At 40.6% G+C, this 23580-nt stretch overlaps 1 protein-coding gene across 1 annotated transcript in view; it reads left to right on the top strand.

Annotated features, from left to right (window-relative positions):
- The first annotated feature begins 624 nt into the window (after positions 1–624).
- pde8a (phosphodiesterase 8A) overlaps positions 625–23580 on the top strand; it is a 52034-nt gene continuing 29078 nt past the window's right edge. The window contains exon 1 of the mRNA XM_082529478.1: positions 625–2193. Within this exon, the coding sequence (XP_082385604.1) occupies positions 2041–2193 (153 nt within the window). The 5' untranslated portion in view covers positions 625–2040. The remainder of the gene's footprint in view (positions 2194–23580) is intronic.

Raw genomic sequence — 23580 nt, 5'->3', positions numbered from 1 at the left:
GTGTAAAATGTGAGAATAAAAGAATAAATATAAAAACATATTTGGATTTTTTTTTTTAAGCAACGCAATAAATTCTTTAAAGTTGTGATAGTTGGTCTTACTTTTTAAAAAATTATTATAAACTATGTGGCACAATGTGTATCATATTAACCAAAAATGTAAAAAAATCGCCCCATGGTCGCTTAACATTTCATTATCAGCAACAACGTCAGTGTGATAATCTCTCATTACAGAGCCTTTTAATGGATTTAGATATACATTAGTGTGTTTTGTGTGTGTTTTCAGACATATTTGCATAGACTTCAACTTCATTATGTGCATTCAAGCGTTTTCCTGTGTATTAAAAATTGTAAATGTGTTTTCCCAGATTCAGCAGGGCGACATACTCATCCACAGCCACAGTATCTGCGGTTTGCATGTGCTACGTGCTTTGAATAAAGAAATGAAATAAATAAATAAATAAAGGTAAGGCTACCTGCAGCCAGCTCAGCGTTGGTTGGCCAGGGCTCTTTTTTCCTCTTTTCAAAGTTCCCACAGAAAGCAGAGGACCGCCCAGCGGCGCCGAGCGCGCCTCTGATTGGCTGCGCGCAGCTCATTTGCATTAACGTCAGTAAAGGCTGTAGGTCAATCCTTGCGGGTGCTTTTATTGGATGTGCCGCTGTCAAGCAGTGCTGAAGAATTGGAAGGGCAAACGCCAGAAAAGGCAGAGAAAAGACAAACATTAAATCAGCATTATGTAGCTCGATCTTGCCTTACTTCCGCTCTCGACAACCTCAAATAATCCTGCCGTGCCCGATTTCGGATCTGAAACTTGTGGACACGGAGCGGTCCTTTTTTTTTTTTTTTTTTGGGGGGGGGAAGATTTTTTCTCTCTCTCTCCCTCTCTGTGTCTCTCTCTCAGAGCGATCGCATTCTCCAGAGGTGGTACCTCACAACATTACTCTCTGACAGCCTTTACATCCTTTTTTCTTCTCTCCCTCCTCCTCCAGAATGACAGAAAATCGCGGAGCCTGCTAACACTCTTTACTGCACCCGGGTTTGGAGCTCTTATATCAGTCGGATCATCCTCAGCCGGCCAGCGGATGCCTGAATGGAGATTGCGAGCCATTCACCAAGATTTCTCCGCGTCCTAAAATTGGTGATTTGGGGCTTATAAATGGAGTGTTGTGTCGGGCAGTATGCTTCACGAAGCTTGTTTGACACCGGAGCCACTGGCCAGAATAACGCTCTGCAGTGTGAATATTTCAGCCTGTTGATGATGAACCGCTCAGGACTGGAGCAAAGTGTCGTGAGAACCGGTTTATGGGCCCGTGTCTTGAGCTGAAGTGGGCAACCGGATTGTTGAAGAGAAGGAGAGGAGAGGACAGGGGGGGGGGGGAGAGAGAGAGAAGGCATCGTTTTTGATGGCTCCGAGGTGGTGGAGGACGACTACACATGAAACCTTGGCCGCAAAAAATGGATAAAACTATTGCATGAAAGCTGGCCGGGGAGGGGGGAACTGCATGGTGTGTCTTAGGCCTACTTGATAACACTGAAGTTGAAGGGGGGAGGGGGGGGGGGAGAGAAAAATGAGAAAATGATGATGTGGTACGAGGAAGGCGAGAAGAGGAGCCGGAGTGAGGGATAATAATAATAAAAAATAAAATAAATCGTCCATGGGGATCTCAGCAGCGGAAGAATAACGGAATCCAAGTTTTCGAGGACAAGACAGCTGCTTTGATTGAAGCTCTCCAATTAACTTCATGTGAAAAACAGAGGGAGGAAATCAGCTTCCTGGTCGGGGGTGGGGGTTAGAAAAATATATTATTCATGCCTTGTGTTAGAGCAATTGCAGAACCGGCTTTGCTGTGGCCTAGATGATATTTACATATATATTTATATATATGTAGCCTATATTTAAACAACAAAGAAAAAGTATGAACCTTAGGAGGAAGAGTGGACTTTAAGATTACAAAAAGAGGGCGAATGACACTCTTGTAGCCTCAAAGTAAAGCACTTGCGCAAAAAGGAAAAAAAAAAAAGGCTGAAGTGGGTTGAAGCATGGGCTGTGCTTCAAGTATTCATATCTCTGATAGGGTGGTCTACCACAGTGGAAAAGAGTCCGAGGATTCCCACTCACCCCAGCAGACTAATACCACTCAGCATCAAGGAAATCCTGCCTCTGGACTACCCCTAAAACCCCCTAGCTGCAAGGTGAGGGACTCTACATTCATTTACATTTACACAGACACAGATCCACTATGTATGCATGTGTGTATCTATGTGTGTGAGAGAGTCAGTTGCTTGTGTATATGCATGTCTAAAGCTGTTCAACAAAAAACCTCTGCTCTATAAACTACAGTCTATTTACTTAAAAAAGGTTATTGAATAGAAATATTAAAGAAGGAATACACACAAATCCATGGAGACGGGAGAGGGGATGACTCCAAAGCCATTAGAAATCTGACTCTTCAGACCAACAGGCACAGTCACTACAATATATGACCTGTTGCAAATACACATTTCCATGCAGGGCATTGCAATTTTGCTGCTTTTCTGAATTCAGAGGAAATAGGCCACGCTCAGTGGAAGGTCATAGGGTCGAAAGCCCTTCGCGCTACCCTGAGGTGTTGTTCTCTTTGAGGTTTCAGGATGACGCAAATATTTGTTGCACTCTTTGTGTGTGTGTGTGTGTGTGTGTGTGTGTGTGTGTGTGTGTGTGTGTGTGTGTGTGTGTGTGTGTGTGTGTGTGTGTGTGTGAGTCCTTAAATATCTACTCTGTGAAGTGCTGGACTTGACAGATCTAAAAAATCTACGCACAAGGCAGCAACATGTTGTCAAACGTGCTTCTTTCAGCTGTTTTCAGCTGACTTAGCTCTGGCCTCTGTTTCACCTTTCCACCAGTTATGCTTTTCAGTAGGATGTCCTCTCTTGCGAAATCTTATTGCTGTCTAAACTTCATGCACAAAAACCTACACAAACAGCTATCAGTACCCACTTTGACCGTGCAGAGGGATCTTTGCGCTACAAGTGGGGAAAGTGGGTAATGAGAAGGATGGCGGTAGGATTACACCAGAAAGTCTCTCATTGAAAGTGCTTCATCACTGGCAAAAAAAAGTAACAGTCCCATTTGTGTATTGGACCAATAATAATTACACTAAATATAACAAAACAGGCCGTGCCTGCTTCCACTCAGGGACTAAATAGGTGTTTCTAATCAGGATGATTGTTTTTGGCCTTTTTGTTGTGTAAGAGATTACACATGCACATAACAATTTCTGTTATTCAGATTAAGACGTGCGTTTTGGGGTCAGATAGGTGTAACTATCTGCAGCAAACTGAAACATAAAGATCCATTTTTTTTATGTTTTTGTGCTGGTTAAAAGCGTAATCTCGTCAGCATAAAAACTTGAGCAATATAGCGTTGGGAGCTGTCATCGTGTCTCTGAAGAGTCCATTGGTGGCACATTTATGATGCAGTCAAAGCTGGTCTGTACTGTATTGTTTTGGTGTAGATCTGCAGGCGTCTGTAAGCACAAAGCGTTGGTTTAAAGAAGAAGAAGGTGGGATGTTGTGAATTTAGTAGTGCAGCAGTGTATCTGTGTGTTTATGGGAAAGTGTGCGCTTGTCCGACAGGCCGCGGGCTATCTGAGGGCCTCTGTCAAGCTGAATTTTGTGGCCAAATGTCACCCCAGGATGCAGTGAGAAGTCTGTGTGACAGATGCCCCCACGTCAAAACGCCCACTGTGACTCTGATTGAATTAGTTCCCTGATTGAGTTAGACTAATGGTATACAAATCTTCTTGTGCTGGAAATGTTCATTCCTGCTCTGTAAGGTGTCATTGCCGAGATCCGCCGCGCATTTTCTGAGAGAGCGGCCGGATTTATTTTTACCACAATGGACAGAAAAAGTATTTTTATGGTTGCTTTTCATTAAGAACCACACATGCGTTAGCTCGCCATGATGCATTCAAGCCTCGGGAATCCACACCACTTCTGATTGTTGTAGCTTTTTTCTTTTTTTTTTTAAAGGGGGGGGAGTCTCTTAAAAAAAAAAAAAAAAGACCAATAACAGACACCTGCAGCACTTTGATTTAATAAAGCAGTTTTTCAGGCAATATCATTGAAAAGCACTCATTTCTTGCATTTCATTCAGAAAATATTTGGAAGAATAGACCTAATGAGCAAGAAAGCATTTACACTGTAAAATAGATCCCTGAGATGATGAATGTTTCATATCATTTCATGTGACACAGCCCTATTTTATTTATTTTTTTATAAGTACATTGGATTGACATATAAATCACTACAATTTAATGTCAAATACTTCTTCTGTTTTATTATTATATGTTCTGGGCTTCGGCTTTGAATCACTGTGATTCTGAACAGAACACACGCATTCGTGCCCTGAAGGATAATAATATTCTTTCAAATAAACACACAACTGGCAGTAAGTACAGCAGTGTACACGTTTAGCTCATTGCAAAACTGTGTTAGGCAAATGTGAAATCTGCGCTGTACCTCTGCTTACTTTGTTTTATATCTACATATGAGTGAGGGAGGCAGGATCAGAACATGTGCAGGCATCTACAGCATGAGAAGGACTCAATAGAAGTTTGGGAGTGTGATGTGAGTTATTGTCAAGGGTACGTTACCATCTGGGCTGCTCTAGTGATGATAAGGCTCAAGTACAAGGTCCTGTGATAGTAGGCTGTGTGTGTGTGTGTGTGTGTGTGTGTGTGTGTGTGTGTGTGTGTGTGTGTGTGTGTGTGTGTGTGTGTGTGTGTGTTGGCCTAAACAGAGAGAAAGAGAGGCCTTAGCCAAACACAACATCATTTATCTGGCCTTGATTTTTCCAGTCTGATTGCCCCCCACACAAGGAAATCAAGTAGCCCCCACTCCCAGATCAGCAAATGTAAAATCAGCTTCACGGTTACCTCTTAGTATGAATGAAAAAGGGCAGTAAAGGGTGCTAAGCTTACAAGTGTGTGGAAAGCAATGCCATCTTGCTTACTGCCTGATTCCAGCCTCTGCGTGCATTAGCATAAGTGGTATCACTCAGGCTATACCTCAGACTCCCCCCTCGTCATTTAACCCTCCCATCCCCGCGGGCGACCGGGCACATGAGGTTTTCTTTCCTGTCGGCTGAGAAACATTTAACTGCTGCTTATCTGAAACACCAACCTGATCCACCGCCGACCTGAGCACACTGTCTGCATTTGTCAGTATTCGCTCCTGTCGTTTCCGTGCGAGCTCTCTATGGCCAAGTTTGTGTGTGTTTAGTCCAAGTTGAGAGTCATTGGGTAATTTATTCCAGAGGAGGGCAAAGGCTTCGCATGGTGATGAATTAATCCACTGTGCTTTTTCTGCTGCCTGAGAGGAAAGAGACTGATATGGGCTCCTTCTCTCTGTCTTTCATTTTGGCTATCAGACATGGACCTTTTTTTTTTTCTTTTTTTTTTAAATTATATACCTTTTACTTCTTAGGTGATACTCTTCAAATTCTCTCTGACTGCCTTCATTGCCACAATCGCACACGACTGAATGCACAATAGTTGCTGGTCTCCCTCTGAGCAGCCTCAGAAGCATCTATGTTCAGTTGACTTCAGCATTCACGCTGTTTTCTTTGTCTTTACAGCTGCTGTATGGATCAAATGATGGATTGTGTTTATCCGTGTCTATCAAAGATGTCATGCGTATATGTACAGTGGTCTTTTATAGCCCAGAGCATGGCACTCCCCCCTGGCGTGCTGCCACAGCTGGCCGTTTGAATCCCACTGGGGCAAAGTTCCTGTGCTATAAAGCATTATTTAAACAAACAAAAACAAAACAAACTCGGTGATCAGTTAGATTTAGAGGTGCTGGTAAATGGGTTTGGTTACATCTGGACAGAGTTGGATGAGCAGTTTCTCCCTGTTTCCAGTCCCTGTGTCAAGATAAGCCAACCAGCCTGTGACCGTAGTTTCACATTTAACTGACCGATATGAAACTGAGCTCTTGGCAGGCGAGGACGCATACGTATTTCCCCCACATGTCAAGCTAACGTTTCTTTTTCTGCAGTAATTTTTCTTTTAAACTTTGGCATGAAAAAGGAAAATTGCAAGCTTCTTTAATAAGTTTATTTTATCTTTTATTCAAACAAAATGTCAGCTGCAGTGTCCCTGTGTTTCCCTTCCTGTCTGGAGTGCCTGCAAGGGCAGTAAGGGGGCAGCAAGGGGGGGATTTTTTTTTTTTTTTTTGGTTTTTTTGCTATGTCATTTATCTCCACTAGCACATGAGCAGAAGGAGCTCAGAGGAGGCAAGATGGGGCACATGGCACAACCACACTCCTCTGGTTGATATATAGGGCGCTCTAGTGCTTATCAACCATGTTTGCATAGCGTTAGATATCCAAGAGTTCAGGGCCAAATGTACTACAGTATTCATACATTTTAATTCCCACAACCACTCTGTTCTTGAACATTAAGCAGCTCACAACACTTCATATAGTGTCACCCTGAGTGTTAAATTAAATTAAGATAAAATGATAAATCTCTTTGTCACCTTAGGTGTAGCTACAGTGGGTCTCTTCATCTCACAGGACTTCCTTACTTGTGGGGTGTATACCGGGTTACGTGTACTTGTGAAACAGACCCTCCCATTGTTTTTCTTGTTTTGTTGTTTTTTTTTAAACTGGTCTTAACAAGCAAGGCCACATTCAAAGCTTGTTCTGCTCCCCCTCCAGGTTTAGAATTTAGTATCATAAGGTCGGCATGTGACAGTTTCATGAGATTACTGAAATGGTATTCTTCCAAAACGAGGCGCTACAAGTGTTTATGTTGCTGCAGCGCTCTCTGTTCGCTCTTCCAGGAGCTCACAGGAATGTAGCTGTGAGTGGGCCCTGGTCCGCTGGTGGCCTTTCATGCTCTTCCTTGAATGCGCCTCTCCCAGCTTCTGGGCTTTCTAAGGTCTGAGCATCTGCTCTGGCTATGCAGTCATGCCACTTGTTCTCCAAGCATCCAGACTTTTAGGCCTGGCTGGGCTGGAAACAGATTATTTTAGGATTGCTTTGGTCTGTTGACTGTTTAGGTGTCAACTATCACTGATGTCATTTGTCCTGATCGGTCGATCATATTTATTCATGGGGATGGAGCAGAATGAGGCGTCATCATTTCTTTTTCACTTCACACTTAACTTTCCAATATTCGTAGTGCAGCAGAATCACAGTTATTTGACAATAATTGCGCGGTCAGACAAGGGTGTGGGGAAACAAATTGATGCAGTATATTTTGCGTGGCAATATCACATTGATACACGTAAATCAAATATACCGTAGATATTTATTAAGGAAATTAAAATACTCTGGGAATACTATGAACAACAGGGCTTATCTTATGTGTCATCATCCTGAGATGTTGTTAGCCGAGCAAATTTTGATCAAATCGGCTCTGTCGAAAAACTATCCAACACTGGAAACACTTAGCTTGACAAAACTACTTCCTAACTCAGAGAAAGTTAACGGCTCCATCACACGAGTAGAAATGGGACAGCAGCCTGTTTGCATCTACAAAAAAAAAAAATCGGTGACTGTCTGTTTATTGCGTTGAATTTTTTTTTTCACATTCCGCAACCATGGTTGTCCGCAGATTGAGGGTGTTGTGCACTCATGACTGCTTTTGAGTCCAAGGCTATTGCTCATCTGGCCTGGTATGAGGCAACCTTTCTGCAAAACAGTTGCAATCTGACTTGGACTGACTGCAGTCACTCTCAGAGAGATTGTTGAAGGTGTGCAAATAATTGTTGTTTAATTTTTAAATGCAGGCAGGTTTCCAACATCCTTCCATCAGAATCAGTTTTTATCAGTGAGCACAACTCGAAAGGACTTCCGGTAGCTGGTTGTCTTCTGGATATATTTTTATTGAACAGGAAGGCTGCTGAGCACAAATATGATAGTTCAATTTGAATTTCTGCTAAATTTCTCTTTGTAAATTTTTGTCTATGTAGATGGGCAATAAATGGAAGATTTCTGACCATTTACACTGCAAATCACCAATTTGACCCCATTCAGTTGCAGACTGATATCCGACTGCTAGCAGACTGACTTTGTCATGTGGCAGAAGTTCCATCAGGATTTAGCGACAATGTTAATATGCCTGGCAATTTAATTTTGCAGCAAAGACAAAAAAAAAAGCAGAAGTGAGATAATGTTATCTTATTGGATAAAACTGATAATGACCAACTATAGTATACGTTATTGTAAAATGTTAAAAATCACAATAATGTGATATTCTCAGTGAAGTACACTCCCGCCTGTACATAAAATAGCAGTATACTGAATGCACAAAGTATCTATGCTCGTCCTCACTGAGGCATGGCAGGGCAGGTGAAATAGTTTCTGCATGTTGTGGCAAACGTGAGCCTAATGATTGGAGTGCTGCATTTTAACTTGTGACACATTTTCAAACAGAAAACCATTTACAAGGATTTAAAGGACAGGTTTGACACTTTAGAAACCTCTAGCGGCGCCCTTAAAGGTTACAAATTAACACATTATACGCTGTTTGCTTATTTGATTCAAAACCAAAGGGTCAAACCTGTGAGCTGTGGTTCTGTGGACTGTGTGATGGAGTATTTCTTGGCTTTGATCATTGACACAACTTTACCATTTATTTGAAATGCAACATGTTAACTGTTGAGCTTTAGAGGGGCGGCCAGAAGACGGGCTACTTCTGGCTAGAGCCTGTCTTTATGTTATGTTAGACTAAATAGCTGTTTGTGAGAGGACTGATTACAGCCATCAACAGCTAGTCCATAAAGATTCCTTAAAAAGTCACAGTATTAGAAATGCTCTTCTGTATATTTAAGGTTCTGCGCCATCTCTCTTCTTTAACCTTATCTTGCCTAGTTTATTTGTTGGCTTGGTAGTATTATCACCATTTTCTGCTTAGACCACCTTTTTTTGTTTTTTTTCTTCATGTGAATGAATGTTTAGGATACTACACTACTGTCACATGTGACCCTCTATATTACACATTAATCTCTTGAAGTCCCACTCCCACACCTATGAGCGATTATGAAAAGCACATAGTGTAAAAACACAGCATCATTGTTCTTCCAAAGGAAAAGTTCACCCCAGTGTCATCAGTCTTGGACAGCGTCCGTGTCCACAGGAGTGAATCTGCTCTGGAATGGAGCCTTTCGTAGTGATTGTGTCCTGATGTAACCACACACAGCACATCATCTTAACAAAGCTAACAGCCATGTTAATAGCAACTGGTTACTGGAGTACTTTGGACATTTTCACGCTTCATCACACCGCTGTCTTCGCTGCCAGAATATACTGAAGAAACTGAAGGAATGTTGCCTGTTGGAAGGTTTCCTTCTGGGGAAGGATATACAAAGCACCAAAAATTATTAGATTTAGTGTTGAATTGTAAACCTGATGGGTATTTTATTGCAAAAACCTGGCAATTGATATAAAAATAATTTTACAATCAAAGTGCTCCAGAGGCACTGATTTCTTTCTGCTGCCTTTTTTCACTAAATAATTGCTGAGCTGACTAGCTTTAAGGCAAAAAGGCCTTCAGCTTATTGTAAACACACAAGACACTCATTCACCTGCTGTGCACCCCATTAAAGTAGCGCTGCTCTCCTCCTCCTTTGTTTAAAGGGACATTAACTCTGATGCAGAGCTCTCTGGAGTCTATTCTGTCTTTTGCTCTTGAGATGCACTGTACCCTCAGTTGAAATAGCCCTAACAGTGTCGGTGGGGCGGAGTGTAGATGGTGCACATTGTTTTTGCAGTGTCCATTGCGTGCTTGTAACAACACATGTAGGCTGGTGCAGAAATTCAGTCAGAACGCCCGACTAACTTTTTGATTTTTATAGGCAAGTTCAAATCATCTCTTTTGACTAACTGATCCCGTCAAAGTCTTACTTGATTGTAACAGAGCTGTAGTAATCCAAACCGTTCGACCGTGACATGCAAATAAAATTTGTAGCTAAGTTTCAAAAACATGGAGTGAGCCAGTCACTATTGGTTAGCTCCACCGTAACACCCCCACCCCAGAGAAATTCAAGTTTAAGTTGTGGAAACTTTGATATGTCAAAAACGCCTTTTCTTCCTAAAGGTCAAGATGAATATACCCAAATATTAAAGTAATTTTTCCATTCTGATTCTCCTATCGAGTTGATCTAATTTTGCATGTCAGAGAAGGACACTTTGGCACAACCTTTGCTAGAACACTTGACAGTGGTTTTATGCTTCATATTATTTTGCTTTGAGGTGATAAGGTTGATTCAAGATAGACTGTATTACTCCAGGCGCATACCAGTTCGGTTTCATAAAAACAGCGTTTGAAAACAGTCACTGAAACTACCTCTAAGACTGCCTGTTGGACACTTTAGGAGAGTAGAAAATGATTCAGTGGAAACTATGAAAGGACACACCCTAATAAAGTCATTGATGACAGTGGAGCATGTTTGCATGGTTCTAATAGAAGTGACACAAGTGAAACATTCCTGCGTGATGTTCACGAGAACCCGTGCCATTTATCATACCTGTTGCACCTGCCTAATGACATTCCTCCACAGACTGCCTGTATTACTGTGTGCATTGCAACAAGAACAGCTGCTTATAGTTGTGAAATATTGTTCTAGATATTTCTGCTTCAACAAAGTCAGGAATGTTGAAGAGCTGCAAGGCTGCCTTTCTACCTTAAGTAGCAACAATCTGTATACAAGAAACCAATTTCTGCTTAACGTGTAGGGAAGAATAATCAGTCACATAAAGTTAAGAGAGATTTTGTGTTACCTTTTTGACTGGTTACCTAACAATATTGCGTCACATCACTCATTACCTACTATCAGGCATCTTGGGTGCGTAGGAAAATGGCAAGCCCTAGAAATACCTGCTAATCGCTAGAAAGAATTTTCTCTGTACACATGTGTTGTCTTAAACGGTTTCTGTTTAATGATACGATGCATTTGCAAATAAATTTATTTATTTATTTACCAGCAATATTGGATGAGGTGAAATGGGTTTTGTGCAGAATGCACTTTCAAGATGGAAAAGGGTGTATTAGATGTACTAAATCCTCTCTAAATGTAAATGACATCATGACATGCTGGAGATTAAATTGCAATCTCCAGTTCTCCATTTAAATCAGTATTGAGCGTATGTAAGTATAAACATTTTAAAATCTTTCCTTTTATAATGGCCTCCTAAAGAAAGCAGTTGAAACGCCAGCGTTAGTACGCAAGAAGAAAAAACCTGCTCAGGTTTCAGTGATACAAGCAGCTGAAAGGTGCAGTGAAATATCTGACATCCACCAGAACTGATTAGGTCTGAATTTTGAGAATTAACCAGTTGAAAGTGTTTCCAGGGATGTGGTCATAAAACCATCAGTGTAACTTTGTACTAAACATTGGGGGGGTCAATATCTCTGTCTAAATAAATAAATCTGGGTAAATTCCCAGATGATTAAACATGCAACTATTTTGCTGGTAATACCTGAAATGAGTAAAGAAAATCAACAGCCTATTTATGCAAGATAATTCATAATTTTATTGGGGGGGTTATATTGGTGGGGTCTGATTATTGAGGGGGTCATAACCCCTCTAACCCCCCTGGAAATTACGCCCCTGCGTGAAACCCAAATAATTTAGACTTTTATTAGGAGTAAAGCTTCTTTTAATGGTCCTTACAGTGGTAATTAAAATATGCACAAAGGGAAACGTGATTTCTAAAATAATTCAATAACAATATTAGTTTTCTTCAGACGGGAAGTTGCTGTCGGTCTAGTTAAACTTTTTTCCCCATTTCTGTATTTGCATATTTTCTAAGGGTACACTGGGCCGCATGTCTTTGTGTTTCTTACAAACTCCCTTTAATGTTTCTGTTGGCGTGCAGTCATCCTTATTCAGCGTTTCGTGTCTCTGTGTGTATGTTTGTCTGTGATTCCAGTATAGTTTGTGTGCCAAGCCCCAGCCCGTGTCGCTCACTAATCCCTCATGCAACAGTGACATCAGTGGTCCTGTTTTAGCAGGCGAAGAAGACGGAGGGGGGTCTGGTGATTATCTAATGCTCTCCCAGCTATCTGAGGAGCCCAGGAGAACCACTTCTGATATTTTTACTAACATATAAGCTGTTTTGGAGGGCTAGAGTCAGGCAGAGTTACAGACGGAGCAGGAGTGCATTTTTTTTTCAAATTCTAATCCGCTCTTTAGGCCATGGGGCCGGTGTGGTAATTAAGATTGCACTGTTGGGTATGGATCTGGCACGAAAGTTACTGTACACTAATGATTCCCGATTCTTATTTGTGGTGCCTGTTGTTTGGACTTGTTGTCATGTATTTGGCTGGACTCAGAAGGAGGGGGGGCTGACTGCTATGGAAAGGTTCCCGATAAGATTACAGCACGCTGTAGTGTCGCTGGACCGGGCAGCGTCCAACTTAGACTGTCCTTCTGCTTCACTGGCCTTTGGCTTTACCTGGACTGAGAGGGAGGAATAAAAATAACACACACCTGATCAATAGTCACACATGGTTCACAGTAAAGATAACACACTGATGACAGGTGCTGTAAGTAGAGGATTTACAGTTGATAAATGATAGTGGGGGTGAAAGGAAGAACGTGTAATAAAATTGAGGGGTTATTTAGGAAGAGTAGATGTGAACATAAGGGAAGGTAAAACAGGCCTGCGGTGTAGTTGTACTAGTGTTGAAGTAGGCCACTGGAAGAAGGGGAGGTTTTGGTTGCCCCAGAGCCCTGGATAGCTTAGGATTGACCAGGTCTTACAGGGATTTCATGGTAATCTAGATAAGGACAGAAATACCTTGAAGGTGAACGCAGGAGAAAGTGCTCAGCTTCTTGTGGGTCTGTCTTTAATTAATTGTCACGCACTGGTGGTAGATATACAAAAACACAATATTTAACATGTTTGGAAAACATTAACAGGAGTTGTGCAGTTTGAAAGAAGCAGTTATTTATGAGGCAGGGAAGGTGTAATCAAATATGCCATTGTGTGAGATATGGTGTTTTACAACCTGAAATATTTCAAGTACTGAAGTTTTGTTTTGTTTTTTAAAAAAAGTATTATTATTTTTAAATATCTCCTATATAAATAAATGACCACGTTCACTCTTTGATCTTATACACTTTCTCCTCTTTAGTTTGTCGATGCTGCCTTTAAAGATCAGAACTTTTTAAAGTTGGATTGTGCTTGTGGTTCTGTAGGATCCTAAAAAAAACAGATGGTGTGTGGTTATAGTGTGAGCACACTTTGAACTTACGTGTATTCGGGTGATTTGAAATGATGGAACATGATTGGAAAATGGACATATTTAGAAAAGTCCAGCCACAGGAGATGCATAAAAGTCGACCTGTGTCGATGTGATCTGTCTTTGCTGGCATGCAGTAGTATAGTAAACATCCATGAGAAGTGTTTCTCTCCAAGTTTCATGAATGCGACTCTTTTCTGCTCCTCATACAACCCTCATCACTTGGCCTGACGGAATGAGCTGCTGCTCAGCCAAGCCTCAGTTACTCTCCTTGGCGCTGTGTTGCACAGATCACATACAAACTCTGATGGATACAGCGAATGCATGCATGCAGGCAGTCCTGGGCACGTCGTGAAATGAGGGAATGCAGCATTCACTTTGACTTTGCAAAGACACTGTAAATGACAGACATCGCACTAGACCAGCAGTTCACACAACCCCGGTGGGTTCTGGGAAATCTGAAGCATTGCTTGCTAACACCAGTTAGAAACAGGGACAGGTCACAAAGGATGCAGTAACCTATCCGTTTTCTGCAAACTCTGTATTTTTAAACCACAGACGTCACTCAAAGGCGTTTGGGACTGAATTCCAGGACAAGTTCAGTCTCTTGTGTGTTTCTCAGTGTCTTCCCTTTGTGTGCGTGTCTGTGTGCACATTCCCGTATGCTTGAGTTTCCGCACTATCTGGTGAGGTAGGAGAGATTTCACTGCAGACAGAATAAAGGTCAGGGTGTATTCTGAAAGCACCCGCTCGAAAAACAATGAATGTGTGTGCGTGTGTGATTAGAAGTTTCAGTTTTTTTGGACAGCACGTGTAAGCAGTAATTCACAACACTGCAGGAAAAGCATTTCAGGTGTCAGGTTTTTAAAACTTGACGTCAAGCAGCATTTTCAGAATTTATTTAGACCACAGTCTTTAAATTCATGCCATCATGAATTCCCTCCACAGAGCAAATACTTACCTTTACTTACTGTAAATGTACCAAAGAAATTATCTAGCTGCTGCTAGCTTCCTTAGCTAACACTACAGATCAGGAAGAAAAGCTATTCTCACTCTCTCCTGTCAAATTATTCAACTGAGTAATTTCACCACTTTTTAATAAGATGGTAGCAACGGGGGAAATACTGAAGTGGACAAGGGTACAAAATTTCGAGTATTTGAAGGGGTGTGAAAAAATCTGTTTTGTATTGTGATTGCTGCATAACAGAAGTGATGCTCTGACAGATATGATGCTAGATGGCAAATTATTGACATAAAATATGGGAAGAGTGGCCCTAATATGTAGGAGGTGTGCACGAGGAATGTCATAACACCAGAAATGTAGTCGTTTGTATCAATATCATTAGAACTACATGACTGTCCCTCCCAATACTAAGGGATTTATCTCACGTACTTAAACATAAAATACTTTATTATAAATTCCATTATTACTTTACTCCTTTATTATTAAATAGTATTACGATGGACAGGATTAGATCATTTTAAACTGGGGGGGTCATTTCAAACATGTAAATCTAAAAAATAATAACATTTATGGGAAAGTAATAGCCCAGTAGTTCGCAGCCGAGTGTGAAGCAGCGGGAATGAGGATCAGCACCTCCAAATCTGAGGCCATGGTTCTCAGCCGGAAAAGGGTGGAGTGCCCACTCCGGGTCGGGGATGAGTTCCTGCCCCAAGTGGAGGAGTTCAAGTATCTCGGGGTCTTGTTCGCGAGTGATGGGAGAAGGGAGCCGGAGATCGACAGACGGATTGGGGCTGCAGCTGCAGTAATGCGGACAAAGCGGATGAAAATGGATGGATGGATGGATGGATGGATGGGAAAGTAATTTTAAGTAAATGAAAAAATTACTAGAATGGTGGTCGCAGACCGCTTATTTAAAATCTTAACCATTATATTTTGTTGACAGGACGCAGACTAAATTGTGAGGATGCTTGCTGGGTAACCTATTGATGCTCCTTTGAGATATAAGGTTAGCTACATGATGTGAGTTTAAGCACTTGTATAACATTAACAGCTGCTAGCATCTGAACTTACAGAAAATAGTTGATTTCACAACAGCAGTGTCAGCTGTCTCAAACAAAATGGTAACATTTAGGAAGGATAATACTGTGATGTCAAACTGAAACTCCTTCACCCCTTTGAACAGGTCTGGATGCCGGTCTTTCAGGTGTGTCGCTGAATTAGAAACATTCCTCCCTTGGTCTGAAAAGCATAATAGCATTTTTTTTTTTAATATCGCTTTTTTGGAAATTGCTAATCAGTCAATTCATCTCCCTTCTCATCAATGAGTCAGGGTGGCATCTTCCACATGTATGCTCCATTACATTTAAATCATGAGTCGGATTCAGAGATGGAAGCCACGTCATTCTCGAGCTGACGCAGTTCCAGTAGTAAAAACAGAATATCAAGAAATACAAGATCTATTTTACTCCTAGCTAGGTAGAGCCATTCATCGGTCACTAGCAGTCCAATGCAATGGTCATTTCTGTGCATGGCTTATTTAATGAGTCACACATGCACAAAAGCACAGGTTCCAGGTTTTACAGTTTTATGGGCACTGTGACACCCTTGTGACACAGTGTGACCTTTCAAAGTTGGAAATCAAAGCTTCTGCTTCAAATGGAAGGCAGCAGTTGTTTTTCCTTTGCTTGTGGTTATTTAGCATGTAAGGATAGATTAGACCACTTGTAGGCTTAAGCTGCACCCTTAATATCCAGAAGAGTTGCAACCTTGGCTCATATGCTTCCTGTTATACTATACGCTGTTATCATAATTGTCGACTCTGACAGTGATGTGGTGACCAGAGCTGTGGATTACTGTCGATTAGACTTGTAGTCAAGACCGCCTAAACCAAGACAATACCAAGACCAGAGGGTATCGAGAACAAGACCAAGACCAAAGTCGAGACGAGACCGAGACAAAAAAAGTCTTTAAACTGCAGCCAGATGCTGCTTCGTTTGCGGATGTCAGGCATATTTATGTGTTTTTGCGATGCACTCGCACAGCCCTCCTCACCGCTGTCTACTACTACTCTACTACTCACTTACTGAGAGGACAGACGCACGCTCCACTTGACTGTTGCGTCTCTTACCCTCTCTGTTTTTCACATAATGATATTATCCTATATCCTCGCATGTGATTGGCCACAATGTGGAGGGATTGGAGCATAGCTGAGCCACTATGTGAGAGCTGAGCAGCGAAAGGAAATTAAGTGAGGAGCCGGCTCTCGCTCAATGGGAGTCGACTCTTCTGATTCACTACAAAGCACTCTCTAAGCACGGCTCTTAGAGCTGATGCTTTTGCGCAGGACACATTATGGAACGTTACTTTGTGTGTCATACTGCTGGCTCCAAATCTCCTGACCACTATGTCGATCTGAGACAGCAAGACCGAGACAGCGAGACCAAGACAAGACCAAGACCACGTAAAAGTGGTCTCGAGACATCCAACTCTACTGTTGATATTTGGTGACTTGTAGCAATCACGATTCAATAACCGTTGGTGAGGAAAGGCAGTATTCTCTGAGAGAGAATCATTTGAGGGTTTCTCTGGGGTCCTGACCCAAGACATCAGCAGCTTCATTTGGGTTCTGTGGATCAGGCCTATCCCTTGAGTACTTAAAGATCCTGAGAGTTTGGAGGCTGGGTAAAAGTTGTAGTTGCTAAGTTGTCTTTAGCTCGTCTGGCCAAAAAAGACAGTGAAGTCATACCTGCCCACAATTCACAAGAACAGCTAATCTCCCTGTTGTATTGATCATCTAATGGGTCATCACCCAAATTCTGCAAAATTGTGGTTTTGCAGTCTGTGAATTGTGATAGATTGTGAGGCAAATAAGCTGCTACGTCACTGAAGCTCTGGTTTAATGTGGTGCAGATCACTGAGCAGCCACTGGGAAGGCCACTGAGATGGAGGGTGCGCTTGGCCTGCAGTAACATTTAGGTTGATGTCAAAGTAACATCCATATCAACCCAAGGATCCAAGATTTCCCAGCAGAACTTTGCATTTTAATGAGAATATCAATGTAATTTACTTGGTCCACCAGTGATTTTAACATCATGTCGTGTTTTTAATTTACATATCTACTCTAAGGGTACAATTCTATTGTTAGCTTAACCACAAGCTTCTGTAATTTGTCTTTTTCTCATTTTTTATAATCTTGAATGTAATGGTACTCACACAGTGGTATTCAAACAGTGACCTCATTTCCAGAGCCTTAAATGATATCTAGTTTTTAAGATTTATGGGGTCCTTAGGAACTTTTTTGTAAAGCTCTTTGTGAGTTGCACATAATTTCACAAAGATATCTTCACTATTTTGGATAGTTGGAGACCATCTCTTATCACTTAATATGAGATTTTGATTATTTTAGGAAAATAAGATGGTGTAATTAAGATTTTTAAACAGTTTGCAGTTGAAAGAACTACATTAATCTGTTTATGATAACCTATTAAAGTAATGAATTTTTTTTTTTTTTAAATGGAAAGATGTTTAATAGTTACCCGTTTGTCCAAATAGCATGGTTTGACTTGCATTACATCTCACTGTGATGTAAATGTGAACCCTTTTTTTTTTCTCTGTTTTTCTTTATTTTCCTGCAAACAGATTTATTCTTAAAATTCACCAAGAGCCAATTAATGAATACTAATTATTAGTTGGAGGATGACCTTAAATTGGTTTCCATTCAAAGGTAGGAATAGTGAGAACTATCATCAGTTTCGTAGCCAGGCTAGAGAAGAATTAAAAAAAGAGAGATAAAAAAATTAATCGGTTAATGTAAAATTTATATTCATTCACTGTGGCAGCTTATTCTGCCCTGTCATGAACACATAACTGAACAATTTGCATAGTAAATGCAAGATGCTTGCATTGTTAATCTCAACATTGCATGTGAGTCACACCGTCATATATCTAAAGAATGGAAAGAAAATTAGTTGAATGTGATTATTCATTTCATGTAGTGTGTGTGTGTGTGTGTGTGTGTGTGTGTGTGTGTGTGTGTGTGTGTGTGTGTGTGTGTGTACTTTGCTGGACATAGTTTTTGTTTCAGGCAATTGGTCTTTCCTCCGTGTGTGTTCTGCCAGACTGAGAAAGAGACAGAGAGAAAGCATGGATGTTCTGGGACAAACCGATCCACAGTGGCCTAGTTTCCCTCACTCATGCCAGCGACTCAACTAAAGTCTTCTGCCTGGCTGACTGTGGGGTTGGTCACTGTGGATAAAACATGTGGACAGAGCCAGAATACACATTGGCGTAGTTATTTTTCAGAAAGGATGGACTGTAATTACATTAGCACATTAATTGCATTTGTGATTTTATTATTTGTCCTTTTTTATCTTATTCAGTGGTTGTTTTATTACTTTTTGAGCATAATAAGGCAATGAAGGACCTGATGGATGAATTGAAAAATTCATTTGTCTTTTATTTGAGATGTAATGTCGGATTAAGCTAGACTGATTTCCAAAATGCTTTTAACACACGATTTTATCCTAGAGTGCAAAGGGATGGATCCATGTGCCATAAATAAGGCAACAAAAGAATTCACACTGTGGACAGTTTTTATCTGTTAACCTCTGCATGTACAAAAAGTATTTGCCTCCTTCTTAATTTCTATGAAATATGTCACACTCAACTGTTTCAGATCATACAACAATTTTTTTTAGACAATGATAACCTGAGTAAATATAAATATAAATATAAAATGCATTTATAAATTTTGATTTCATTTATTATGGGGGGGGGGGGGGTTTACCAAATTCCCCTGGGTTTACGTGAAAAGTAATCGTGCCCATGAATCATGAATTAACTGATTAACCTCTAAGAGCTCATCGACTCAAAACAACATCTAAAGAACTTCAAAAGCATACCAGCAAACCCACCTCTGAATGTCTCAATAAAAGCAAGTTCTGCAAAGAAGAGTGGGACAAAATTCCTCCAACGTGATGTGAAAGACTCACTGCCAGTTATCGCAAACGCTTGACTGCAGTTCTTTCTGCCAAGGGCAGAACCACCAGTTATCAGGTTTTGGGGGGTAGTTACTTTTTCACACAGGGCCAGGTAGGTTTGGATAAATTTGAAAACATTACTTAAAAATGCGTTTTGCATTTACTTGGGTTACATTTGTCTAATATTAAAATTTGTTTGCTCTGAAATTTTTAAGTGTGACAAATGTGCAAAACACCAAAAAATTGGGACGGGAGCAATTTTTTCTTTTTTTGTTTTCACTGCACTGTAGATGAAGACACTATGTTTTCAGAAAAATTAAAGAAAGAGTGGAAGTTATAATATCATACCAGTACTGAAGGCTTTTGACGAATTTTGAAGATTATATATCATAATTTTCATTTTTTTTTTTTCTCCACCACGGTGTTTCCCAGTTTTCTGAAGTACTATAGGTGCAGCTTGTTGTGGAAGTTTATTGTTTATGGCTGTGGTTGTGTATTCAGGTTTGTTGGTTGTGAGAAAAGCATTGATGAGTCATCTGACACTTTTCTGATCTGTCGTTTGTAGTTTGTTCACAAGGCGCCAATTTGGCTACGAACACTCACGCAGTACTCCCCGAGCTGCAGTGAAACTGTAAAAAAAGTGCAACACAAGACCGTTTGTCTTCAAAGTAAAAGTTTTTACTTTACAATGTTTTGGGTGCAGCAGAACTTTTACTTTGAAAGCATTTCTCTAATTTTGTACGCTCATAAACAATCAAAAGGAGGTTTTTGGTCCAGTACCCTTTTTGCAACTGATTTCAGCTATCAAGCACTCATCAAACAGCTGGAGATTACACGTTTGCGGTTGCTGACCGGTATTTAGACCTGTGTGACTGATAGGCCTCAGATGTCTTATCAGTGGGAACTATATGGATGGATACTGTTAAAGTACACGAATAAGTAAAGCTATTAATTTGCCTAACATGTCAGTCTCAAGAAAGTCTTTGAAATAGTCATAAAATAAGTGAATTTGTGTTCATGGAGACCAATTACACTGAGCCACACACTGAAGGCATTAGGTGAATTTCTCATAAAATTTTATATGACAGCTTGTGAAATAGTGATGAAACTGTATCTATTCATTACTGAAAAATAATACGAATTGTACCACTTTTATTTTGACAGCGTAACAAAGTGTGGAGCAGGAGACAGGATGTGGTGATAAATCACTCATTATTTATTTAAGAGACCCTAGTTACCTTAGATTGGTCGACCACCATTCTTAATAAAGGATATGCTGCTGGAATGAGAGAAACTAATGTGTTTTACGCCCTTTTCCTTAAGACCAGGCTGGTTGTTATTACATATTTTGTGCATTGGTACTTTACTTAAAGAAATTTCGATTTAGTTCAGCTGAATTTGTTAAAGGTTTTAAATATCGGCTTGGTAGTCGATTCATCTCAGCTGGATATGGTCACAAGTTTGAAACTTCTCTGTTACTCTTGGTTTCGGGGCAGATCTATAGGCAGTGGCCACACATGAAAGTGAATTATTCTCTTTGAGGTAACACACCCAGCATGGGCAGCTAGCAATACTATCTGAGTGGCTCAGCATGTGGTGAGGTTGATGTGTCAGGCGGTGCCATTTAGCCCATCACTTAGCTGAGTGTGTGTCAGGGTTGGTGTGTCCGACTGTGTGTCTGTCTGGTACATAGTGTGCATCCACACCTGTGGCTGGGACTGCTGCCCTTAATCAGTCCTAATCAAGTACATTGATTCATCTCCATTTGATTCACACTTTTAGACAGGAACATGCACGTACACATACACAAACACACGCATGACACCCCACCACTGGTTGTGAGGCCCAACACTTCTAAGGAAGAAATCTGATCTCATCCTATGTTACTGTGCCATCAGCTAGGCATATCATATTCTACTTAACCACATGTAGAGAAGTTTTTAAAAGGAATAAACTCCTGAACTGATGAAGTGGTTTGAGGGAGCGGTGAAACGAAGAGAGAGTGTTAGCTGCACGTTAACTGGAGAGGGCTTGTCAAAGCGAAGGATCTGGAGATTATGGAGTAGCCGTTTTTCTAAGAAGTACGAGCAGGGCAGGCATCCCAAGATTCCCTGCATCCTGGTCCCAGCTCTGGGGTGGAGGAAGCTGTTTACTCTTTCTACAGTATCTCTCACTGCTGACGTCGGCGCACCGAACAATGTCATCCAATTTCCTGTTTTTCACTTTAGTGGAAAGCCACTCTCCCAGTGTGTATGGTCTAGTCTGTGTGAGTGTGTGTGTGTGTGTGTGTGTGTGTGTGTGTGTGTCTGAGACAGAAGAGCTGGTGGTCTGGAGGAGAGGAGGAGGAGATCTATAGGGCCGGATACACTGGAAGCAGGATATAGGGTCAGAAGCAGCCCCACTACGTAAATACATTAGGTGTATCAAAAGAAAGTGGCAGCAGGACTTGCCTTGTGCAATAGCTAGATTCTTGTAATATTTCAAGATCACAATCATGAGAGGGTCCATCCCAGGCTTCATGCTATGCTCTGGTAGGCACTCGGTGAGATAAGTTGGTGAGCTATTAGGAACTACTGGCCAATAGGGTTAGCCATGTGTTACATATTATGAGACAGATGGTTTATCTAATCATGTGATGGATATTCTGTTTTATACCCATCATGACCACCTACAGGTTCTTTTTTTAGCTCTGGTAAAACAACAGCTTCCTGTGGTTTCACTTTGTAGTCCATTAAATGCTATTAAATCAGGAAATGTGTAGGTTTTCACATTAAAAGAATCAGTAAATATGTGTGACTGTGAAAATTGTTTGCTCATTGGCTAACAACTTATAGCATGGATGATCCTCATTTTTAGTGCGACCAAGATTGTCAAAATAAGTATGATTTTATTTATTTTACCTTTTACCAAGAACCTGAGCCCATAAACTCATCAGGAAATGTTTGGCACAAGTTGAGACAGAAAGCCAGTTTTCCGTAGATTTCTTTAAGCAACCACAGCTACAGCCATCTGGTGGTCTTCAGATAAAATATAAGTTTAAGGCACTTATGCGTTTCTCTTTATGCTATGGCATAATTTTTCAGACCCTACTTTTATATACCTATGACTTCAAAGCTTCAAAACAGGATTTCGGTGCCAGTGGGTGAAATCATGGTAGCTGAGTAGCTGTCTATGGTTGACAGCTGAACGGTTATTAAAACAACTCACAGTAGGTGCTTGTGTATACACTGATCTGAAGTCAGTTTGAAAGGATTTGGGTATAAATGGTCACAGTGGTGGGGTGGTTTTTGAAAATGTGTTTTATTCATTGTATATTTTCTTGCAATGTAGGTTTACCCATAGATTAAAACAAAGAAAAAATCAGGGGTACTGCAGACTGTCTTAAATACTTCTCTAGATGACTGCAGATGCCTAGTAGCTGTCATGTTTGGTCATATTGGCCCAAACGAACAAAAAGGTGTGATATCACACGATATAACTTTCTTTGAAGTGGCCAGCCTGCAAAATGGCCTCTCAGTGAATGAAAAAACAGACGCAGTTCTGTGAATTTTAGTGAAAAATTTTTTTAGGAACTTGTCAAAGTGGGTTAGAGGGCCTGAAGATTCCAAGTTCACCATGTGCCAACTGGTGTGTTGTAATTTGATTTTGCTCATGCTCGTATATCGACATAATGTGACCCGGGCTGAGTGTATCAGATTTTGGCCATGATGTTACTGATCTACATTAATTCAGCATCTGTACTGAGCTGCTTTAGTCACTGTGTGCTGCTGACTCAGTGTTTGGTACCACTGCGTGTCTGGCTGAAAAATTACTCCAATAACTTTACAGATTGCCATACATACTGAAAATATTGAGGGATAAGATTTGATCATGGTGCTTAAAACTAAAATAACGGCTTATTTATGTGTTTATTTAGTTGTGGTTTATACTTCAATAAAGCACAAATCGTGACAGCTTTCAAGGATAGGTAAAGAATAGGTAAACCCATTACCTATTCTTTAATATAACATCCCTTATTTAATGCTTACCCAGTGTAAATCCTAAATAGAATTTTCTCAGATTACTGCAAAATAATTACTTATTGGTAATTAAAATAACCCGCCAGCTTTTTAAAAAATATTCTCTAACATTTGATTATAATGAAAACTTTTTTATATTAATAAACAATATTTATGTGAAAGAAACACTTGAACCATTCACTTAGGTTTTGTTTTTTTTTTGTCTAATAACTGTGTCTCTGAATCAGTCAGCAGGAATTTGTATTAAGATTTGTAGAGAGATGACATGATAATATCATCATGAAGGCCCCGTGTACACATGCATGCATGCATGCGCGCACACACATGCAGGCACAGACTCTGACACAAACACAGATTTCCCAGTGTGACTGGTATAACGC

Source organism: Aulonocara stuartgranti, assembly GCF_965226115.1.
Source record: "Aulonocara stuartgranti genome assembly, chromosome: 1".
Taxonomy (NCBI): Eukaryota; Metazoa; Chordata; class Actinopteri; order Cichliformes; family Cichlidae; genus Aulonocara; species Aulonocara stuartgranti.
This window is presented reverse-complemented; position numbering and strand designations above follow the sequence as displayed.